The 24,419-nt window shown below is 38.7% G+C and overlaps 2 protein-coding genes across 4 annotated transcripts in view; one reads left to right on the top strand and one right to left on the bottom strand.

The window, feature by feature from the left end:
- Nucleotides 1-20,550, top strand: part of DEK (DEK proto-oncogene) — a 41,520-nt gene extending 20,970 nt beyond the window's left edge. Inside the window, exons 8-11 of the mRNA XM_079776440.1 lie at nt 13,764-13,899; nt 14,222-14,370; nt 18,549-18,617; nt 19,074-20,550. Coding sequence (XP_079632566.1) covers nt 13,764-13,899; nt 14,222-14,370; nt 18,549-18,617; nt 19,074-19,085 — 366 coding nt within the window. The 3' untranslated portion in view covers nt 19,086-20,550. The remainder of the gene's footprint in view (nt 1-13,763; nt 13,900-14,221; nt 14,371-18,548; nt 18,618-19,073) is intronic.
- A 134-nt stretch (nt 20,551-20,684) lies between these two features.
- KDM1B (lysine demethylase 1B) overlaps nt 20,685-24,419 on the bottom strand; it is a 48,807-nt gene continuing 45,072 nt past the window's right edge. For all 3 annotated transcript variants that reach the window (XM_079776439.1, XM_079776437.1, XM_079776438.1), the window contains one exon: nt 20,685-23,003. In XM_079776439.1, the coding sequence (XP_079632565.1) occupies nt 22,920-23,003 (84 nt within the window). In that variant the 3' untranslated portion in view covers nt 20,685-22,919. The remainder of the gene's footprint in view (nt 23,004-24,419) is intronic.

Below are 24,419 nucleotides of genomic sequence, written 5' to 3'. Positions count from 1 at the left end.
ACAAGGCCAACAAAATCTGGTTGAGATATGATGGGGATAACTCTCCTTCCAATAAGCATAGATATTCTTTATTGCTCTAAAGACTTTCAAATTTAGTGCTATTGCTTCAAAAACTTTACTGCTGATTCCATTTCTATGAAAAGTTCAGATTGCCTTTGCAAAGTAAGTGCTAGCAGGAGGAACAACATTTCTGTGATAAATGGTTTTCTTTATTCCACTTTTTAATGACTTGGTTAAGTGGCAACCTTGTTAGGGACTTCATAAATGGAGGTATTTTTGCTCAGTACCATGAAAGGAAGGACCTCTTTTCTAAGAGGCCATAAAGAAGAGTTTCAGTTGATTGGAAAAATGGTAGATTGCCTATAGATGAAAATTTTTTGCAGATTTATTACTAAGTTAATATTACTTATTCTGTTTAATTCCTGGAGTGAATTTTTCATAAATAAAGGCTTCTCCTTACTAAGATCAGTTGCATGTTCTATTTTAGATTCTTGGAGTAAATTATGAAGGTTAATTTGTTGGGTTTTGCCCTAGCCAGTTTGGCTCAGTGGATAGAGCGTCATCCTGCGGACTGAAGGGTCCCAGGTTCGATTCTGGTCAAGGGCATGTACCTTGGTTGCGGGCACATACCCAGAAGGGAGTGTGCAGGAGGCAGCTGATCGATGTTTCTCTCATTGATGTTTCTGACTATCCCTCTGCCTTCCTCTCTGTAAACAAAATCAATAAAACATATTTTAAAAAAACTTTGTTGGGTTTGTTTTATCCTCACCCAAGGACACGTTTTTCTCTTATTTTTTAAAAGATTTTTCATTGATTTCTAGAGAGGGAGGGAGGGAAGGAGAAAGAGAAACGTTGATGTGACAGCAGAACATCAGTTGGCTGTCTCCTGCGTGCTCCTTACTGGGGATCAAGCCCACAATCCGGGTATGTGCCCTGACTGGAAATTGAACCAGCAGCCTTTTGGCGCATGGTATGATGGTCAACTAACTGAGCCACAGTGGCCAGGGCTTTTCTTGTGTTTTTTTTTTAAAGTCTTTTATAAGAAAACTAGAGGCCTAGTGCACGAAATTCATGCACAGGGAGTATGTGTCCCTCAGCCCAGCCTGCACCCTCTCCAATCTGGGACCCCTCGAGGGATGTCCGACTGCCCGTTTAGGCCCGATCCCAGTAGGACTGCTGGCTCCCAACTGCTCGCCTGCCTGCCTTCCTGATTGCCCCTAACCACTTTTGCCTGCCAGCCTGATCATCCCCTAACGGCTCCCCTGCCAGCCTGATTGCCCCTAACTGCCCTCCCCTGCAGGCCTGGTCACCCCTAACTGCCCTCCCCTGCAGGCCTGGTCCCCCCCAACTGCCCTCCCCTGCTGGCCATCTTTGTGGCCGCCATCTTGTGTCCACATGGGGGCAGCCATCTTTGACCATATGGGGGCAGCCATCTTGTGTGTTGGAGTGATGGTCAATCTGCATATTACTCTTTTATTAGATAGGATATATCACATTAGCATGTTAGCCAGTAATTGGTAAGACATTGTGTTTGAGTATCTCTATACCTGTACCTCTGTTTCTATGATATGCAGTGAGTGGTTCACAACAGTTTTTAACATGTTAACCTTTTGCATTCGGATGTCGAGTGTGACTCGACACGGTTAGCATCGGTAGCAGCTCTTTTTATACTCTTTGAATGTATCAATAATTTGAAATATTAAAAAATCCAAATAAATAAAAGTTTGTATGAAAAGAAACTCCAGTTTTTTATTCTACTGCCGCGCTTTGTAAAATCTGGGGTATTTAAAAAATTAAATCCCAAGTAGAATAAAGGAATCGAGAAAAAAGCAAGTGAATGCAAAGGGTTAAGCGCCCAGCCTGTTTTGTCTTCCGGATGGAAAGTATAGTGTCAGTCACCGGTGACTGACAGGGAGCTTAATGTGTTAATTCTCTATTTCTTTGGAAGTAACTCAAGAAGGTGCTCTTTCTCAGAATGACTTGGATAATATCTAATCCTATCTAATAAAGAGGGATATGTTAATTGACCGTCATGCCCTCATAAGATGGTGGCACCCACAGCCAATAAAGAGGAAATATGCTAATTGACTGCCACACCCTCACAAGATGGCGGTGCCCACAGCCACAAGATGGCAGTGCCCAGTCCCCTCAGCCCCGCCTCATCCAGCCTCAGTCCCTCAGTCCCCCAGTCCCCTCAGCCCCACCTCATCCAACCAGAGTCCCCCAGTCCCCTCAACCCCGCCTCACCCAGTCCCCACAGCATCCGGCCTCATCCAGCCTCAGTCCTCCAGTCCCCTCAGCCCCACCTCATCCAGCTGGAGTCCCCCAGTCCCCTCAGCCCCGCAGGGGAAAGCAGTTGGAGGCGATCAGGCTGGCGGGGGCGTCAGTTGGGGACTTTCATGCCGTCAGGGGAGCAGTTAGGCATCAATCAGGCCACCAGGGGAGCGGTTAGGGAGCTATCAGGCTGGCATGCAGAGTGGTTAGGGGCAATCAGACAAGCATGCAGGCAAGTGGTTAGGAGCCAGCAGTCCTGGATTGTGAGAGGGATGTCTGATTTCCGGTTTAGGCACTGTTTCTCTGTTCTAGGTAGGAAAGAACCGGCAGTCGGACATCCCCCGAGGGGTCCCTTTTGGAGAGGATGCAGGCTGGGCTGAGGGACACCCCCGTTTACGAATTTTGTGCACCGGGCCTCTAGTCTATATACATATATATATATATATATATATATATATATATATATATATATATATATGGCTGATATGCTAAGTGTCTGTCCTACCAGTCGCTATGACACACACACTGACCACCAGGGTGTAGACGCTCAATGCAGAGAAACGGCATCGCGGACCTTGCACCCACAAAGCAATTCTCAGCTTCCCCCAAGTGGTACATAGGCCCTGCCACCACCCTGGAGTGAAACCCCACCAAATCTCAGCCAATACTGCCGACACCCTATGGCACAAAATGTGGCCCACAGCCCAGCCCAGAAACAGTGGCTGTGGGCGCCAGGTAATTACATCACATAGCAACACCCAACTTCCTCTCCCTAGCAACTAGCCTCCTTGGAATTTTTTCAGCCCAGGAACAAGACTTGCTTTAAAGCCAGGTGGAAACATTTTACACTTTAACCAAGTGTCTGTGAAGCGTTTTCCGTGCCTTATCTCATTTGATCCTCACCGAATTCCTGGAGTAGGTAGATAGACTCAGTAGAATCTTGTTTTCTTTTCATTAGACAGAAAATGGAGATTTAGAAAGCTTAGAAACTTGACCTGACTGAAACGGAGTAAGAAATGGTGGTCCTTGAAAATGACTTCAGATTTTCTCACTGCGCAGAATACAGTCAAACACTGCTGCAATTAAATATTTTACCTTTTCTTCTCCCTGTGTGATCTACAATAATAATCTGCTTCGTGTTGATATTTGCTGTGTTGCTGACAATTACATGAAAGAGAAGTTAGGATGCTTCACTGGGCTGGAAAAAGTTTAGCTACTAGTAAATCAGAAAGCAAGTCTAATTAAGCAAGTTTATTCTATATATATAAAAGGCTAAGTTGACTTCCACATGCGCAATACATATAAAGCTCTTGCTGGCGCCAATTGCACTTATGTGTTTCGATCTGTCGTCGGTTGTGAATTTGATTGACACAGAGAAAGGACAAAAAGCAATATTAAAATATTTCTTCTAATTAATTTCCTTTCATTGTGCACGAATTCATGCACTGGGCCTCTAGCTGTTTTATAAAAGCTGTTTTAAACTTCTTTATCATCTCAGCTCTGGGCCATTTACAGAAGAGCAATTTGGAACCAGGAAGAAACTGGTAGATGAAGTTTCTTTAAAAAATGAGAGAATTAGAAAAATGACAGGTTTTTTGTTTTTGTTTTTGTTTTTCTGTAAACTTACTCTGAAAATGAACTGGTTCCCATATTGGATTAGCATCTTCAGGGAAATTCTGCTGAAATGAACCAGTGAGATTAAATCATATTCAGGCAGGCCTTTCACAGATATTAGGTGTTAGGCACAGAGAAATCACTGGAGAGTACAGAGAAAAGGGAGAAGCAGTGCTTCCCAGGTTGGAGAAAATGAATATTATGAATTTTTTAGACCTTAAAGCATACTTCTTTTTTTTTTTCATTTTATCTATTACTTCTGTAGTTTTCTTTTTCCTAGTGTTTTTCTAACACTCTTATCTCTAAAAATAGTATAAAACTGGATTTTTACTTTGTGAGTATTGAGTCTGTATCTGGATATTCTAATATGAGTGAGGAATGTCTTCAGCTATAAATACTTTAAAAACCTCACTAATATGTCCAAAACAGAAGTTTCTTTTTCTTTCATGGCAGGAAGTCCACAGATAAGCAGTTCTTTGGCAGTATACCATCTCAAGATAAAGGTATCAAGAATTGGGGTACCATTTTTCTTCCTGAGCCATCATCTTTATATGTGGCATTTAACCTTCCTATATAATAAAAGGCCAGAGGCATCACAGCCGGAATGACCAGAGACCAGACCACCATAGCCCCTTGCAGGGCTGGCCCCATCCCCAAGCAAGCAGTTAGGGGCAATCAGGCAGGCATGCAGAGTGGTTAGGGGCCATCAGGCAGGCAGGCCAGTGGTTAGGGGCCATCAGGTACTCAGCCGGCCCCTCACAGGGCTGGCCCCGCCCCCCAGCAAAGAAAGAGGGTGGCCCAGGCCAAGCAAACCATCGCACTCCAGTCTGTCACCTGCAGAGGGCGGCCACCAGTGGCGGGGAGGGGAGGGGGGGTGCAGTGCTGCACAGATGGCAAGCAGTGGCAGCAGCAGGGGTGAGGCCAGCTGCCTGAAGCCAGGGGAAGGAAAGCCCCAATAGGCCCTGATCTCAGGCCAGGCCTAGGAACCCTACCCGAGGGGTCCTGGATTGTGAGAGAGTACAGGCTAGGTTAAAGAACCCTCCCCCCTACCCCTCGAGTGCATGAATTTTCATGCACCAGGCCTCTAGTATGATTATAAACTGGTTTTACCTTTAGGCACTGTTTCTCTGTTCTAGGTAGGAAAGAACAAAGAACTTTCTTCTAGTGATTTTGGCTCCCCACTGCCCCTGAAGGAATTCTTTTTACTAGAGATCTCCATGTATATCAAATTGTCCAGAACTTTTATATGTGGCCACCTCTAGCTGAAAGGAAAGCTATGAGATCCAAGTGTTACTTTCCTGCTTCTATAGGAGGAAGGCAAATAAAAAGGGATGTTGAGTGAGCTCTTCTACAATGTTTGCCAAATAAGAGAAATTTTGCATTGTAATTTCTGGTGAACATATATTTAGACCATTTGAAAACATACTGGGAAGTTGGTAAGAGGGTGAATGTGAAAGTTTTGTTAGTCCTTAATTATGTTCTAAAAAAAACAAACAAGAATTGCCCGGCCAGTGGCTTAGGTGGTTGAGCATCGTCCTGTGCCCCAAATGTTGCTGGTTTGATTCCCAGTCGGGGCACATACCTGGGTTGCAGGTTCAATCCCCAGTTGGTTCACGCATGGAAGGCAACCCAATTGACGTTTCTCTCTTTCTCCCTTCCTCTCTCTAAGCTTGTTCTCAGGTGAGGATTAAAAAAACAAAACAGAATTCCCGCATCTCATAATTTGATCAGAGGGATCACAAAACCTTATAAACTATTAAACCTTTTGTTGGAAGGCAAAGTTGAATAAGCACCATAATAAATCTATTTAGACTTAAACTTGTTTTTATAATCTTTTGTGAAATATAACAAGACTTACACATTCTTTACACTTGGCACTCTTGAGCTTTCTCAGCCAAGTTGTTATAAGAATAGTGTATTTTAAGCTAATTTTAATTTTGTTCATCTGTTCACCCAGTACAACCTTTCTGCTGTGAGGACAGGATTCTGGCTCTGTGACAGGCGTCTTTTTGGAGACCCTTCTTCAAAGAGCCCTGCTGCCTATAAAAGATAGGTAAGCCTTCTCTCCCAAGATTTTTTTGTTTTGCCTTCCTTCAAAAAGTGCTCTTGTCGTTCCTCTGATTTTATACCTTCAAGATTATCAGAGACATGGAAAACCCCTTCAATTTTTAAAAAAATTACATTATTAATCTTTTAAAAATGTAGATTATAGTACATTGTACTACCTAAAATTAATGGCAGCTGTCAATTCTTATCTGTTTTCCTTGAGCACTTCAAAAATACCTACAATAGTGGATGGTCCTGATTGAATCACTCACAGCATATTCAAAAATAGCAAGCCAGGATCTTAAAAATAAATCCATGACAATTTGGAAACTAACCTTTCCTTCTTTTTGTTTTAAACTTACCTAATTCTTTCCCATACATTTTGTTAAAAGACCCAAGTTTGGGGAATATGCTACGTGCTGTTGGCGTTACAGAAGATACTTTCTAGCCAAAATATAGTTTGAGTAATATCTAATATAGAATTTCAAAAAAGAATCTATCTGCTGATGAGGGGAACCTTTGGGGAGAAATGAAAGAAGTACCAGTTGAAATTCACCTTGGGAATAGAAAGTTCGACATGTGAACAAAGATGGGGAGCAGGAAAGTACAGGGTACCTTTGACAAACACTTGCTATGGTTAGATGCTGTGTCCAGAAGTAAAGCAATGAGGTGAAGCTAGAGTAATGTAGGTTGAAGGCAGAGTAAGAACCCATGAGGTTGGGCATTGTGTGAATAATAGAACCTTTGGGGATAGATTCATTATTCTCATCCATTCAAAGCAATTGTCTTCTTCTACCTGAGCTCTTTGCTATGTGGGAAAATAGGGACATGGCCTCCGCTTTCCAGGAACTGGCAGTCTCCCCGTGGAGAAGTACCACTTGTTCAATAAGCATTTGTTGGTACCTTCAAGGAGGAGAAACTATTGAGTCATGTACTTTCACGTCTTGCATCTCATTTAGCCTTGACTCCATGAGAGAGGAGTGTATATCCTCCTTTTTGTATTTTGAAGATACAATAAATATATAATGATTTTTTAAAATGCCTTCTCTGTATTACTCTTTCCAGAGCTGCTAATTCATGTACTTTTGTCTTCAGAATTGTCAATGTAGAACTGGTGATTTAGATGCAAATTTGACTTTAAGCATTGGCTTTGGAAAATAAATATGAGTATAAATCTACTTTTGCTTATAAGAACTTAAAATTAAAAGCTATTGACATAAACTTTATAACGAGAAATTATCCTATTGATTGCTTCATCTGGTTGCTGCTTTTTGCTTATATATCTCCAGTAATTCATAAGCTAGACCAGGAGTTGGTAAACAGGGGTCGTACACCAGATTTGTCTTGTAGCCTATTTTTGTACAGCCTGCAAACTGAGAATGGTTTTTCCACTTTTAAAATATTTGTAAAAAACAAATGAAGAATGTGCAATAATGACCATATATAGCAAGGAAAGCCTAAAATAGTTACTATTTGGTAATTTATAGAAAAGGCTTGGTGACAGATCTAGACCATAAATTTATATCTCGTGGTTTATAGCCAGGAGAATCAGCTGTGGGGCTTTTTAAAATATATAGGTGCCAAGGCCCCATCCATGTGATTTGATTTAATAGTCTTTTTTTGTTCCCTCTTAAATGTACACTCAATATAGGTAAGTTGTGCCAGAAGGCAATGCTATTAAAAATCAAGTTTGCTAATTGCTTTTAATAGAAAAACATGTTTATCTTAGCAAGCAGAGTAAACTAATGAAACATAACCTCGGGGTTGGAATATATCTTTAAGGGTTATCTGGTCTCCACAGATGTTTTCCCACCTCAATTTTCAAAATAATTACATAGTAACTACTAAGTGCCAGTCTTAAGCAATACTCTGGAGATCAAGAAACAAGACAGGGTCTCTATCTTTACGTAGTTCAATTTAGTTGGTAGGAGGACGGAGGTCATGGACTGAAGAGAAAAGTACAGTAGAATATAACTTAGCTAAAAAGAGCTGTGGACAAGATAATGTGGAAGCTCAGAAGACAGGGAGTATTTACCTCTTTCTAGGGGCATGGGAGCAAAGATCCAAATAGGGAAACTTCACAGGTGATTAACAGTTTGATATGAACCTTGAAGGATAATCAGGAGAGGTTGGCATAGCAAAAGAAAGGTGTTTGGAGAACACTACTTATACAAAATTGCATTACACCTGTTTTAGCTTTAAAAAAAAACTTTGGAAGAAAGGATCTAGGGGCCCATACCGGGTTTGGGGGTAAACTCAAAGACAGCCCTAATACAGAGTTTGGTTGTTTTTTGCTGCCATTCTGTATTATTTGTCAACAATTTTTATTCTTTGTCATCATTAGTAATTTTGTGTGTAATGGGAAAAGAGTTGTTTAACAATATGATAAATAGGTTATGGTATCACTGGCTTATTCCTATAATTTAGTAGTTTCAACTCTGGCTTAAAGAAATATATAAGTAGATTAGTCATTTCTATATGCAACTCATATGGTAGGAGGCACACTGGACTTAATCAAAGGTCTTGGTTTTTAATAGCTCTAAGACATTAACTCACATATACTGTATACGTGCCCTAGACTGGGAATCGAACCCAAACCCTCTGATGCATGGGCTGGCACTCTAACCACTGAGCACACGGGCACAGCACCTTTTAATTATATTTTTAACCACATCCTGGGTTCAGAGTAAACCTGATCCTATAAATGATACAGAAGTGAACATGACAAGAAATATTTAAATGGCTACTTTATGCCAAACACTTAGAGTTGCTAGGGACACATAGGACTAAATAGATAGTTGGGTGTCTGTTATGAAGGAGATAGTCAGATCTATCCTTAAACTTGTAGTGAGGAAACTATGTAAATAACTGCAGTTTAATAAATATATATATTAAATGCTTATTTTCTCTGCTGCCTTATGTGTATTTATGTATTTGATTCTCACAAAATTTCTACACCGTGGCCATAGGTCATCAAATCTACAATGCCTATAAGGCATCATTGTAATGTAAATTATAAAATGTACCCCAATATCTGAGAAACAAAAATGTGAAAAAGAGTGTTACATTTAGCCTTGTCTGGTATTACCTTTATTTTACAGATGAGGAAACAGGCACAGGGAAGGGTTATTTGCCTGAGAATGCAGAATTAGTCAGTAGTGGAGTCAGGACTTGAACCAGGAAGTTTGGCTCTAAAACCTGTGTTCTTATTCACTGCTTCACAGTCCTTCCATAAAGAAGGTATAAATGAATTATAGGCCAACTACTGTGGGACTATGGATTAATCAAATGGGTGGTATTATGAAAGAATTAGAGGAAGTGATTGATCGTTAAGTTGGACTTGGAACCATGAGTGAAATTTTTCTAAGTAGAGGAGGAGAAATGAAAGTAGTAGTGATTTGGAAGTTCATGCAAATGTTAAGTGGGCATGGTTTAACTTTCCTCCTCAGGTCTCCCAGGGCCTCTTTCCATTACCTCCAAAATTTCAGATTACCTGTATTTGCCTTACCTGCCAAAAATTCTCTATACCTCCTATACCTAATAACTTACCTTCAGAGTGGCTGGTGTGGTTTTTTTCATACCTGTAAGACCAAAGCACAAGTTAAGTTAATGAGTTATTTGATTGACTCTCAGCTTGAAATGAAACCTTTAGGTATGCATATCTACACAGTTTAGTTATTTTACTCTCTAGCTTTTGCTCTTTCTCATGCCAACCTTTATCAGTCTAAAAAGTGATACTTTACTGAATTTGTACCTTTAATTTGTCACAGAATAATTTGTAACTGGTTTTTGAAGACAAGTGAAATTCAATATAAATAACAATTTGTATGGTGGGTCCAGTCTTATCAGAACATAATGAAATAAACATGATGTATCCTGGCTAGTTAATAAAAGTGTCATTGAGTCTATCTAACTGCTTTTTATTCTATGTATCTATTATATATATCTGCCTTGCCTTTAAAGAAAGCATGCACTTCAAGTTTTTGTAGGAAATTACATTTGCATAATGAAAGAATTTTACAAAAGGAAGCACTTACAATAGTAATAATACTAATATTTATTAAGTGTTTTCTATATGCAGGACACCATTAAAGTACTTTCATGTTTTAATGCATTTACTGTCCATAATTACTGTCATTTCCCTTGTTTTGTAAATGAGGAAACCAAGGCCCAGAGATGTGCTGGGGCTAGAATTTGAAACCAGGAAGCTTGCCTCCAGATCTCACACTCTTACCTATTATTTTGTACCTCTAGAGTATTTTTGCAATCTTTTTGTTAATAGGTAATAGACTAATTCTCTATTTAAAACACTAGAGAACACTATTTCTTCTAGGTGATGATATTAAATATAGAACGAAGCATAGTTTTGTTTGTATCACAGGAATTTTATGAAGATGGTTTGATTATCCTTTATCACTGCAAATTTTAAACTATTATTACTCCCAACTTGCAGGTTTTAAAATAGTGCCATATTGTGTGTGCCTTTAAAAATTTTAATGACAGCCTTAACCTTTTGCATTCGGATGTCGAGTGTGACTCGACACGGTTAGCATCAATAGCAGCTCGATGAAAAATGCAAGCGAGTGCAAAGGGTTAAATTATCTAATTTGAATGAGGATAAAATAATAATGTTTATAACATTGTTACCCCTTGCTCACCCTCTCCAACCCTTCCTCTCTAATAAAAGAGCAATATGCAAATTAATCATCACTCCATGACATAAGCCACGCCCACCAGCCAATCAGGGTGATTATGCAAATTAACCCCAACCAAGATGGCTACCAGAAGGGAGGCTTGGGTTTCCCCGGTAACAGAGGAAGACAAGCTTTCCACACACTCTGGCGGGCCCAGGCCTCCACTCAAGGATACAAAGTTTCAATTATAGAAGATACATCAATCCCAAGAGAAATGACTGCCGGCCATGGAGCGAGCAGGAGGCTTGGCTCCACTCCAGGCTACAAAGTTTCAATTGTAGAAGGTAAATAAATTCCAGATACCAGGGCCTCTGCTTGGGTCGCCAGGGGCGTGGCTGGCCTGCAAACTACCACAGGCCCCTTGCCCAGGCCTCTCCACACCCCAAGGGAACCCCACCCTGATCCAGGACACCCTTCAGGGCAAACCAGCTGGTCCCCACCCGTGCACCAGGCCTCTATCCTATGTAATGAAAGAGTAATATGCAGATTGACCATCACTCCAACATACAAGATCAAGATAGCTGCCCCTATGTGGTCAAAGATCCTGCCCCCATGTGGACACAAGATAGCCACCACAAGATGGCCAGCAGGGGAGGGCAGTTGGGAGGGACCAGGCCTGCAAGGGAAGGCAGTTGAGAGAGACCAGGCCAGTGGGATTGGGCCTAAACGGGCAGTCGGACGTCCCTCGAGGGGTCCCAGATGGGAGAAGGTGCAAGCTGGGCTGAGGGACACACACCCCCCCGCCCCCGTGCACAAATTTCGTGCACCAGGCCTCTAGTTCTGTAATAACTTTGTTTCTTATAAAATATTTGAATGTGTTACAGGTCTAGATTTTATTACCCTCTGACTGAAGAGGGTTATTTAATAGTGATGATTTTATTCTATGTATTAAGTGCATCAACAGAACTTAGGAATTTTTAGTATTCCTTTTTAGGCCTTATTGTGGTTCTTATTAATTATGTGGATACTTAATAAACTTAAAACTTAAGTTAATTACAGAAATCTGTGGTGAACCATTAATGACGTTCTAGCAACCCCCACTACCTAAAACACCTCTGAGAATTAGGAAATAAGTAAAAATGACTCTAAATAGCAAAAATCCATAGAAAAACTCATATACTTCACTTTTAGAAGTATGTCAGCCCCTCTCAAGTGCATTTTTTTAGTGGTTCCCAGCTGACAGTATTACTGAGTTAATTCAAGGTGATATTAGGCTTGCTTAAGTAAATATGTACAGGGATGGCAGTGAAGCAACAGGAAAGTGACACTAAAATCCAATGAATGGGCACTTAGAAATCGCCTCTGAGCCCACTTAATTTTTGGAACAGGTTGGTCTGTACACTTGAATTTTTCTTAAGAATAAATTCAACCCAATGTCTCTGTCCTTAAAGGAACAGATTGAATTATGATGATGATCAGAAATTGAGTGTAAAACATTTGCAGAAACATGTGATTTGCAATATTTTTGGTATATAAAGATCAGATTTTAAGTTATCTTGGGATATTTGCTTATATAGAATACTTTTACCTTTGGAAATGTTAATTAATTCATGTTTTCTAATTTCATAGACCCTGGTTGAGACAAAGTAACTATAAATCAATATTGTCATTTTAATTTATCCACATATATATTCTTTGCTTTTGTCTTATCGACTATGAGTTAGTATTTAAGAAAACAGCTTCTGAAGTCAGACTTATTTGAATCTCACTTTATTAGTTATGTGTCTCTGGACAAAAAAATAACCTCTCTGAGCTTTAGTTTCCTCATATCCTCCTATCTAATAAAAGGGTAATATGCAAATTGACCATCACTCCAACACACAAGATAGCTGCCCCCATGTGGACACAAGATGGCCAGTAGGGGAGGGCAGTTGTGGATGACCAGGCCAGCAGGGGAGGGCAGTTGGAAAGGACCAGACCTGCAGGGGAGGGCAATTGGGGGGAACAGGCCTGCAGGGGAGGGCAGTTAGGGGTGACCGGGCCGGCAGGGGAGGGCAGTTAGGGGTGACCGGGCCGGCAGAGGAGGGCAGTTGGGGGTGACTAGGCCTACAAGGGAGGGCAGTTAGGGGTGACCAGGGCGGCAGAGGAGGGCAGTTGGGAGGCAGAGGGGCAGAGGAGGCCTGCAGGGGAGGGCAATTGGGGGGGACCAGGACTGCAAGGGAGGCCAGTTGGGGGGGACCAGGCTGGCAGGGGAGGGTAGTTAGGGGCAATCGGGCCGGCAGGGGAGCAGTTAGGCGTTGATCAGGTTGGCAGGGGAGTGGTTAGGGGGTGATCAGGCTGAAGCAGTTAGGGGCAAATCAGGCAGGCAGGCAGGCAAGCGGTTGGGAGCCAGCAGTCCTGGATTATGAGAGGGATGTCTGACTGCCCGTTTAGGCCCAATCCCACCGGGCAGTCAGGCATCCCTTGCGGGGTCCCAGATTGGAGACGGTGCAGACTGGGCTGACGGATGATGGATATTTACCCACACTTCTATCCCCCGTGCACGAATTTCATGCACTGGGCCTCTAGTATAATAATAAAAGGGTAATATAATTATACCTGATGTTCCTTCTGGATGACCTTCTGGACGAAGCCGGGGTGGCAGGGGCCAAGGCAGAGGTGGCCGCCATGGCTGTGGGGGCTGAGCCCCTTGCACGAATTTTGTGCATCGGGCTTCTAGTATATTCATAAATAGTTATTTAGCAACTACTGTGCACCATGCACTATTTTAGGAGTGAGGGGATACATAGATGAACACAATGGTCAAAAAAATCCCTGTCCTTATGGCATTTACATATGAATTGGGAGAGACTGACAGTAAATAACGGCATATTAATAGTACCTGTATTCGAGTCTTTCAGGATCATGTGAGGTAATTAATGCACATAAAGTTTTCTATCTAATAGTGTGGAATAAATGTGGGCATCTATTATTTTTAGTGTTTGATTCTTGACTTCAGATGACTAGTCTTATGTTGGCATAAAATTAAATTTATTGGGCATATTAGTAATCTTAAACATTAATAATTAGCAATACTTTATTATTGGTGATACTGAATACATTCATTTTCTCTAATATTCTTGATGGGTAAAGAGAAGTAGAGAGAGAGAACATTTAATCTCATCAACGTATGTACTTTGCTTTCCTTTACAACAGCCACCGAAAAAGACATCTAAAAAAGAAAAACCTAAACAGAAAGCCACTTCTAAAAGTAAAAAATCTGTAAAGAATGCTAATGTGAAAAAGGCAGATAGCAGCACCACCAAGAAGAATCAAAACAGTTCCAAAAAAGGTATGTTAGAAATTATACATTTTCAGCAACTTTCAAGATATAACATACATGCTGTAACATATTTTGTAAGTGTTTAGAAAATAGTTAAACTAGGAAGAACATTGTGGAAAAAGTAGTACACCAGTTTTTTATTGTTTATAATTTTTCAAAATTGACATTTGTATGTTTATAGGTAATTTATAGAGTGGTGATTTATAATTTTTTAAATCTAGGATCCCTTTGAGAATCTGATGACTGCTTATAGAATTTTTCCCAGTATATGTTGAATGGTAATTTACTATGTAAGAAAAAATTTTATTCACATGTAATGTCTTACTTTTAGAAAGTGAATCTGAGGATAGTTCAGATGATGAACCTTTAATTAAAAAACTGAAGAAACCTCCTACAGATGAAGAGTTAAAGGAAACAGTAAAGAAATTATTGGCCAGTGCTAACTTGGAGGAAGTTACAATGAAACAGATTTGCAAAAAGGTAATTGGACAGGTGCTTGGATAAGTTTGCTTTTATTTGAAAAATTCTTTCACCCATTGTTCAGTTCGAAGCCAGATTCTTATATTCATTAATTCATTCATTGAACACATATTATTGAACCACTACATGCCAGGCACTCTGTTTACAGGTCTGGGATAACCACATTAAATATAGTAAGTCAAAGCCTCTGCTCTTTGGAGTTGTTTCATAAATAACAGTAGAATGTATACAGTGAATAAAGTGCTACATTCCAAACTGCATAGGAAACTATCTTTTCCTGATCTAGAAACTTTATTGATGCATCTTTAGATTGTTAGTTTTACAAAGCAAAAATCTCATGGTCCACCTGATTTTCAGTCAGTGTTATTATGATAAAGAGTTATTATAGATTAGGTACTTAGCTCAGACTTCTGTGACGTTCTGATACTTCTCAGGAAATAAAATGACCAAGTCTTGAATATGATTCCATATTCTACCTCAATATTGGGAAATTTTAGAATTTGGTTTCTTACAGTAAAGTGAAATTGAAATTTGAAATGTATCAGTTGTGAAATATTCTATACCTTCTAAAGACATTTATCATTTTTTAATTTATTCGTTTAGTACTCACTGAGTCTTTACTACATATCAGGCCCTGGGATAGATGTGAGAGGTAGAGCTGGAGAAGATATTACTTCGCTTTAGGGAGATATAACTTCACTTTCAAGTCCAGTGGAATTGAAAGACATTCATTTTTGGTAATTAGAGTACAACTAGAGGCCCGATGCACGAAATTCGTGCAAGGGGCTCAACCCTTGGCCCTTGCGGCCCCGGCTTCATCCGGAAGGTCGTTTGGCTATCCGGTCTAATTAGCATATTACGCCTCTATTATTATAGATGTTTGAGGGCTGTGTTGGAAGAGTGAAAAGGGTGCTACAGCACTATCTAACTTGGGAATGAGAGGAAGGGGGTTGTGGAAATCTGGAAAAGCACATTGGAAGAGATCTTGGAGGTTTAGCTGTCCCATACAACTGAGGAACATTGACACAGTCACAAAATGTGACAAATAATGACTGTGAAGAATAGTGATTAGTTTAATTTGGCTGCAGACTAGAGTTGGAAGTCACAGGTTAGAGAATACTAGTTTTTCAGTTCCTAAGTATGCCATGTTACAGAGTTTGGTTTTCTTCCTGAAACTAATGGGGAATTGGGAGGTTGGGTAGATTATTGAGAGCTATTTGGGAGGGTCGTAACTCAATCAGGTTCTTATTTTTTAATAGTCATCCCAGACACATCAAGGACAGACTGGTGAAAATAACATGAGAGACAAGAAACCCAGTTCATGTCATAGTCCAAGTTACAGGGTTGGCATAATCCAAGTCAGATGTCAAGAGAGCCTGCTTAAAAGTGGTATAAGAACTGGGTGCATTAATCACAATAAGGAACAGAATAAAAGGTATACTTTTTGAGAAAAGATGAGTTTTGTTCTAGACATGTTGAGATGGGGGTGCTTGGAACATCAAAGTGAGAGAAATTCTTAACATTGTAGTTCTGAAATTAGGAGAGAAACCTAGACTAGGATATTGCTGCGAGTTAAAACCAGAAATACAGATCGGCTGCCCACGGAAGAAGACAAAGGGTGAGAAAAGCAAAGGACAGAGTCCTGGAGAGGTAATTTCTACAGAATATAAGAAACTATAGAGTTTGTAGTAGAGGGAAGGCCGAAGAGTGGTGCTATGAAAGCCACAAGGAAACATTTTCAGGGGCGAGGAGAGTGCCAGTTAAGAAAAGGAGTCAGCTTACATGGGGCAGTGGCTATGGAAAAGCAGTTACTTCACAGAAAGAAAGTAAACATGGCCTTTAAACCAATGAAAACAGGCATAGCCTTCCCTAAACTGATAAGGAAGATAGAAATTAAAAGGGAATATTTTTGTTTATTAGCTTGGCAAAATATTTATGAAGAATAAAAGTTTTCATGGTTGGCAAGGATATAGAGAAACATTTTCTCATGCTTTAAGATGTAAAAGCTTTGGAGATCAATTAGGTAATATCTTAAAATTTAAATTGCAAATACCCTTTAACCTAGCAATTCCATTTCTAGGTCTCTATCCTAAAGACATAGTCACATCTGCACAAAATGATTACAATAACGTTCAGCATGTCTAATACTGAAAAGTCAGAAACCACGTAAATGGCCTTCCATAGGGAAATTATTAAGTTGGTAACCACATCCATATTTTTGGAATACTTTGTAGCAGTTGAAAAGAACATGGAAAAACTTTTCAGGTATTGTCAAAATTTTAAAACATGGAATATTATCCCATTTATCTAAATGCAGAAATACTATATTGCCATTGATACATTTGTGTATAAACTCATTTTTCAAGGAAGATCTGGAAGAATACACAGCAAACTGATAACTGGTTTCCTCTGAGGAGAAGGGGGTATGAAGGCAGAGTAGAGGGAAACTAGTTATGTCCCTTTGAATGTTTGTTTTTTTAGTACATTCATGTAATTTTAACAGGGATTATTAATATGGAGAGGTCAAGTGAGAAGAACTTGAGGGTTTTTTGGATTGGACATTTAGGAGATAATTGTTCACATAAGAGCAATTTAAATGGGTGGTAAATGAATAATGAGGAAAGTGAATGAATTAAAGCTTCTGTTTAAAGCAGCTTGCCTAAGGAGGGAAATAGATGAGGGAAAGTGGATGCAAGTTAGTAAAATATTAACGTCAGGGAGAGAAAGTGCAAGCATGTGTTAGGCTGCTGGGAATGGAGCAGCTGAAGGCCCAGGAGAGGAGGGATGGCTGTCTGCAGAGGGACAGAAAATGGGGAGTTGAACCTAGACACACATAAACTGGAGGGAAAGAGAGATGTCAGAAAGTTGAAAAATTTGTAATAATAGCTTCTTGGTTGAGAACAGGAATGTGGGACACTTGTGTAAGTGGATGAAATTGCCATTGACAGGAGGAATGAAAGGACCTGCTTAGAAGTACTTGGGATTGCTGGGGAGGCTCTGACAAGGAATACCATGGACTTAAAACAGGATCAGTCTTTTCAGAGTGGTTACATGTTCCACAGCAATCTTTCCTCTGGACCTAACCATAGAAAAGTTGGTAGACCAATTCAGATTTGGAGGTTTGTAGAGAATGAACAAAAGACAAACACAGCTGCCAAAACCGGTTTGGCTCAGTGGGTAGAGCGTCAGCCTGCGGACTGAAGGGTCCCAGGTTCGATTCCGGTCAAGGGCATGTACCTTGGTTGCGGGCACATCCCCAGTAGGGGGTGTGCAGGAGACAGCTGATCGATGATTCTCTCTCATCGATGTTTCTAACTCTCTATCCCTCTCTCTTCCTCTCTGTAAAAAAATCAATAAATTTTTTTTAAAAAACAAACAAACAGAGGAGTGTAAATGATTGACTATATTATTTTCAGGGATTGGCAAACTATAGCTTGTGGGCCAATTCCATCTTAACTGTTTTTGTATTGTAAGCCGGCTATGCCCATTCATTTAAGTATTATTGCCTATGGCAGCTTTCACGCTACAATGACATAGTTGTGACAGAAAATGCATTGCTGGAAAAGCTGAAAAGATTTATTAATCTGGTCCTTTAAAGAAAAGTGTGCTGACCTTGAAGTACACCACAGGAGTGAAGCTGGCAGGGTGCATATGGAGTCAGGACTAGAAGTCATTGTGAAGTCAAGCAGCAGGTATCAAGTTGATAAAAGAGGGAAATTTAGAGTAAGATTTTAGGAATAGAGGACTCCTGAGACCAGCTGGGTCTGAGTGATTCAGCTTTGAGGAGGTGATTGCACAATGAGTAAAGAAGGGTAAAGTACACTAGAGTTCAAGTTGAATTATAAGTAATTGGGTGATATAACAGAAGAAAATGAGAATAAAGAACATCTGGCCTGCCAATATAAAGAATTCAGTTCACTTAGTTAAGATCTACGTAGATGTTTTCCTCACCCATGTTTATTGTTAATTCAACTGATATTCCCAGTTTAAAACAAAATCCTTGCATGCTACTTTATTTTCTGCTCTATATAGAGTATTAAAACTCATTTGCAATGGAATTCTCTAGTGAACCAGAGTACTATTAGAACATACATGCAGCTATTTACATATACATTTCTTTTTTATCCAAAGATAGAGCATTATTGGATTTTTAACATAGTTTTTTCTTTTCACTATAGGTATATGAAAATTACCCTGCTTATGATTTAACTGAAAGAAAAGGTTTCATAAAAACAACTGTTAAAGAGGTAAATATATCCACTGTTTCTAATTTTGATCATTTTAGACATGAGACAAAGAAATGTATATCAGAATTGCATATTTTTCAAACTGACTAAATAACACATTTGATCCTCAAATTTCCTCAGAATAGATGGGGGAAGATAGTTCTTTTTATTCCCATTTAGAGCTTAAAAAATAAAGCCTGCACATTAGTGACAACACCTGACCTTAGCTGAGGAAAATGCAGGTTCTGTCTACTGGGCATCTCAGAGCACTCACACAACTCCTTGAGCACATGTTTCTGTCCACCAGTCAAAGGCAGGAGAAAATCAACAATAGCTATAGTTTCTGTGGATCCCAGCTGATTTCCCAAGGTCACAATAGTAAAATAAAGTTTAAAAATTAAGTAAAGTTTTATGCCTTATTTATACCTAATATTGTATGTTTGGTATGAGAAAATAATGTTTCTCTTTTCATTACAGCTAATTTCTTGAGATAGAAGACAGAGACAGATGACTTGTTCCATGGATTTAAAGATTTCGTTTATACCATTATACCAGCAAAGAGAATGTATTTCCTTTTCTAAATGCTTGCAAGCATTGTGTTGGTAGAATTTACTGCTGACTTTTTTTATCTTGGGTGTTAACATAAATTTGCATTTGCCATTTTTTAAATTGCATTTCTATGCAGTTTTTAGTTTAAAATTTTGCATGGCAGTAATTGTTCCTTGCTTTTATAGTTGCATTTTGTACATTTTGGATTTCTTTATATAAGGTCATAGGTTCTTGAACTGTTATAGTTATTAGTGCAGTTAATACTAGCTTGTTTAAGACATATTTTTAATTGAGTAGGACAGAAACTATTATAACTGGCATTTATACATGCAGAAACCAATGCAGTATTTAGAATATGACATATTTTGAATACAACACATGTCAGTGTAAAAACTCAAATGGCAGTGTGTTCATCATATTAAGAATGTACAAACTTTAGCTGTCCAGATGAGTAAATTGGAACTTTTCTCCTGCATGTATAGATATGTCAATTTGTCAGCATGACAAAAGTGACATGTTATTTTTGTATTTTCAAAAACAAATTGGTTGTATATAGTTTTTTTATTTCTTTTGTGAGATCAATTTTTAAACCCATATAGATAGGTATCTTTACAGTCATAAACTGAAATGTCAGTGTTCAGCCAGATGGTATCACAGAGCAGTGGAAGTCAGAATTCAGTAAAGAAAAACTGAAGGACACAGATCTCTACTTTGCTTTGAAAGTGTCATCAATTTTTAGTTTTAGTTTCAATTCTGCAACCATTGTCTGTAGACACATTTTCTATTAAGGATAGACCAAAATCAACACATCAGAATTTCAAAAATTTAGGGAAAATTGGGATTAAGTACAAGAACATTGGCTTATAATAAATGACTATTTTTTATTAACTGCTTTTGCCCGTATAAAATGCTGGTATTTAGAGGAAACCTGGACCTTTATAATTATGACAAAAAGTACAAGGTGTAATGCCAGGAGAAGATATTGTGTAGGCAGTAGTATCTCTGACAAAATATTTCTCAAAAATGGTAAGACTTATTTTTAACATTAAAGAAATTTAATGTGTCTGTGGAATTAGAGCTATTGGGTTTTAAATTTTGGCTAATCAGGATTCTAGGTGATTCAACATACGGGCCACCCCTGAATGAAACTAATTTGTCTTTTAAATTGACTGTCTTAATCAGTTTAATAATTTCTGAATTTTAAAACATGCTGCTTATGAGAGAATTAGGCTTTTGATAAACCAGTTGAGTATTTAAAATAAAATTGTCTTTGCATCATAGAACAGAAATATGTAAACATCTGTTGGTTGTTAACAGGTATTTTCACAGTTTGATTTGTTTCTTGATAAAGTTGTTAAGACGTTAGAAAAAGATACACTTAATAAACGAATGAAATAAACTAAGACCTACGAATTGGCCTTTGATTTTAAATATAATTTGTTCCTATAAACTTTGTCAATAAAAGTAATGAACATGCTTTTGTCTCTCACATTTGATGTCTTAACTTAGAGGTTTTTAAGTTACATATGAGAATTTCAGAACATGGGTTTTTAAATGGATTTAGTCCTGGAGACAAGTAATGAGGATTTAAAAAAATATATACATTTACCATACTTAATATTAAGTAGGTTTTTCCTTTGTTTGTAGCACAAGTTTAAGCACCCAGAGACTAAAGTAATAATTTACTGTGAGCCATTTCAAATGTAAAATATTTTGCATTTATCACTTAAATTAAAGCCTATGTAATTTAGAGTGTTGTGCAGTGATTAACTAAGTACACTACAAAGAAATTGCCTGGGAAAACCAGAAGTGATTTACAAAAGTAAGTTGATCAAGATTAACAGTTGTAATTGAAAGGGGATATAGAGTAATGCCTATGACCTAAAAGGTCTAAAAGAGGGTTTGGAGGTGAAGGGATTGAGTTGGTGGGTGTAAAGTTCGTGGTGAAAATGTAACTATTTAATAAGTGTGTTTTCATTACTACAATGCACAGAGTATTTGAAAAACAAGTCTAGTTTTTATTAAGTAATTTTACACAACAAGCTGTTCACAATCTGCAGTTAAAACACAGTATATTCACAGCTACTTAATTACAAAATCTTCCGAACAATGAAAAACATATTCAAAGTAACTCAAGAATTTAAAGGAAAGTACCTTAAAGAACAAAATGTCAGATGTAGACACTTGAGACAATGAGGATTTTTTTATATACATTTACCATACTTTATTAAGTAGGTTTTCCTTTGTAGCACAAGTTTAAGTGCCCAGAGACTAAAGTAATAATTTACTGTGAACCATTTCAAACATAAAATATTTTGCATTTATCACTTAACACATGCTATTCTTTAAATGTTTAACACATTAAAGCGGAACACTCCCCAAATAGTACCGAGTCTCATCAGATAAATAGCAACATTTCCCTGTGTTAACACAGAAACTAATATCCTTTATTTTTCTTTGATTTGTATCATACTTGGATGGGAGTGGAAGTGTGTCTGAGTTCACTAAAGACACCATACATTCTTTGCACATGATACTTTGTATTTATAAGCTGACTCTAAATTTAAAAAATACCTAATATTTTGAAAAGTGGCTTTAAAATTATTTTGCATCCCCTTTGTTTTTGAGTCCTTTTTTAAAGCAGACCGATATAACTTAAAAACCTGTTCAGAGATTTTAAAACAAAAGAACTTGTTATCCATGTTTTTACCTGTAAACTGAAATTTCTTGGCAAGTTAAGCATCCTGAAGACCCTGAAATCAATGTCTATTTTTTAATGACATTTTTTTGGTCATGAGTGAAAAAAGGAGAAAGGAAGTATTTGCCATGTTCTCAGGCTCTTACGATATGGCTTATAAAATACGTAATATTTACCAGGATATCACATTTCCCTGCAGTTTTCCAGTGGACCTGCCTATGGAATACTGAAAACATAATTCTGTAAAAAAGACAGTGCGAAGAGGCTTTTATTATTCTGACAAGACATTTTTGCTAGTAGTTGCCAAAATTAAGGCTATTTAAAGTGTGCCATTTGCCCAAACTTGGCTCAAAGAAAAATAGCCCTATAGTTTATGTCTAGTATGAAGACCACAATATCTCTACCCCATTTTCAATGGTACAAACCTGGTACTACTTAAGAATTGAAAATTTTGCTCTTTTGCCAATGAGTGCACAAATCTAAAATGTTTTATCACAAAAGATACCTGAATTTAAATTTCTTTTGAAAACCCAATGGGAAGTATAAAGTAGTCTAGAAGTATCATTAACTTTTGACTGAAGAGTTTGTGCTGTATCCAAAAAGGAAAGATTTCTATCTAAATTTTAAGTAAAAGCTCAATATTGGAGCTATACAAAAATCTTAAGGCTCATTGGCAAAGGTAGTGATAAGTTGTCATAGAAGAAAAATACATGGCTCTATCTCAATGTGTGAGAATTGATCAGCTAAACAAAAGGTCAAATTTAAGGGACTCTCCAACCATGGAAGAATCATATTCAAGTTCTTAATTTAAGCTTATATCCTACCTTTTTCTGAAATCCAGAAGATTTAGCACTAGACTTGTGGAAAATGAAATAAAATGTAAGTGCTTATAAATTGGTTCTTAGGGCTAATGCTTTCAGAGTGGTGACATGGGTTTACATTATCAAACCACCTTAGAAACATTTCACTTTTGTTATCCAGAGAGGGTTTTGTTTGATTTTATGAAAGTGAGGTTAACATGTTTCAAACTTGCCCACTTGAGGTACAAAAGAAAGCTGGGTCTGGACAAAATCCATTTAAAATGCTGCAATCTTGCTTGCTTCTCGAACACCGCTCAAATAGGCCCCTGTAACCGTTTGTGGGAAATGTCTGTTTGTTGCCTGTAAAAAATAATTGCATAATTTGAGGTCACGTATAAGGAATTCAGGTGATAATCAAAGATGATCCAAACTTATGCCTTCTGATCCTCCTAAAATAAAGACTAGTGCCACTCCTGTGCTGATGCTAATGGTACTCACCCATATAGCACTTGACCTTTTCTGGTGATCTTCCATGCTTTACCAAATGCATTCATTCTACAATGTATTCAGCACTCCTGTGAAGTACTGTTTGGCATTCAATAAGGTACTTATATATGCCAAGTACTGGAATTAAGTACAGTGAATAAGATATAGTGCTTCTCATCAGACAAGTAATCTAGCTCTTAAGTCAGCAATAAATGAAACGAGCACAGAAATTGAGTCACATTTAATCCACAGTTGATGTTTTGCTAGATGGGTGGAACAAAAGGATGGAGTTGAGGTACTCAAAGGACGGACCGGTAAAACAGGAAGGGAAAAGTCAAAAGGTTGAGGGGCTGTCAATGGGATAACCTCGCTTTCAAGGAGTTTGTAGTGGGAACAATATGCAAATCTAGAACAGGAAAGTAGGCCTGGGATATGGCTACTTTCCCATAGAGTGAAATGGAGTGAGCAAATCTTGGAAAATGGATAAGAAACAGACCAAGTTCCATGTGAACTACATTAGGTTCCATGTCACCTAAATTGATGGCTGGGGTGAAAGGGATGTGACATGGAACCTAGAAGTGACAAAAACTCCAATAAATGGAAGGATCAGGTCAGCAGGAATACAATTAGTAGGAGGAGAGAGTGACTGGTAGAAACCACAAAGAAATGGGTTTTATAAGAAAGTAACTAGCAAAGGAAAGCAAAAAGGTTCTACATCCTGCTCATTATCTAGGGCACATCCGCATAATACGGCCATCACCTGGAAGCAGCTGACTATTGCCAGGTATGCAGCCGTTACACGCTGTTCCTACAAAGCTGGCTCTTCACAGGCCAAGGACTAATCAAAGATCACTGGTTTCTAAATGATGGTCTTTTGTGATCATTTAAAAATTATTAGAAAAAGTAAAAACACCCACTCTATTGTAGATAAAGCTAGAGACCGTGATAATTTCAAACTATTACAAAGAATGAAAGCAGATAAAAGTGCTGAGAAGTCACTGCTAAGTTTGGGGGATAGGATAGGATGAAGTGATAACAAAAGCAAGCCAATTCACCCCAAAGAATCCTTAAAAAGTCTCAGCCACTGAGAGCACCAGGAACCACGCAGGCAGAGAGGTTGGGCGTAGGTGAGAACAGAATGAAAGGCTATGAAGAGCATTCTGGTCCCTCCCCAGGTTTCCCACTGCCATCTGCTACACTCCCACAACCTCCAGGGTGTCTGAGGGAGAGGGCAGAGGTAAGGTGCCAAACAAAAGGGGGATTAAGTGAAGTCTCCATAACTAAAGCTTC

Source organism: Cnephaeus nilssonii (genome assembly GCF_951640355.1).
Source record: "Cnephaeus nilssonii genome assembly, chromosome: 7".
In the NCBI taxonomy this organism is placed as follows: Eukaryota; Metazoa; Chordata; class Mammalia; order Chiroptera; family Vespertilionidae; genus Cnephaeus; species Cnephaeus nilssonii.
Note: the sequence above shows the minus strand (reverse complement) of the source record. Positions and strands in the feature narration are given on the sequence as shown.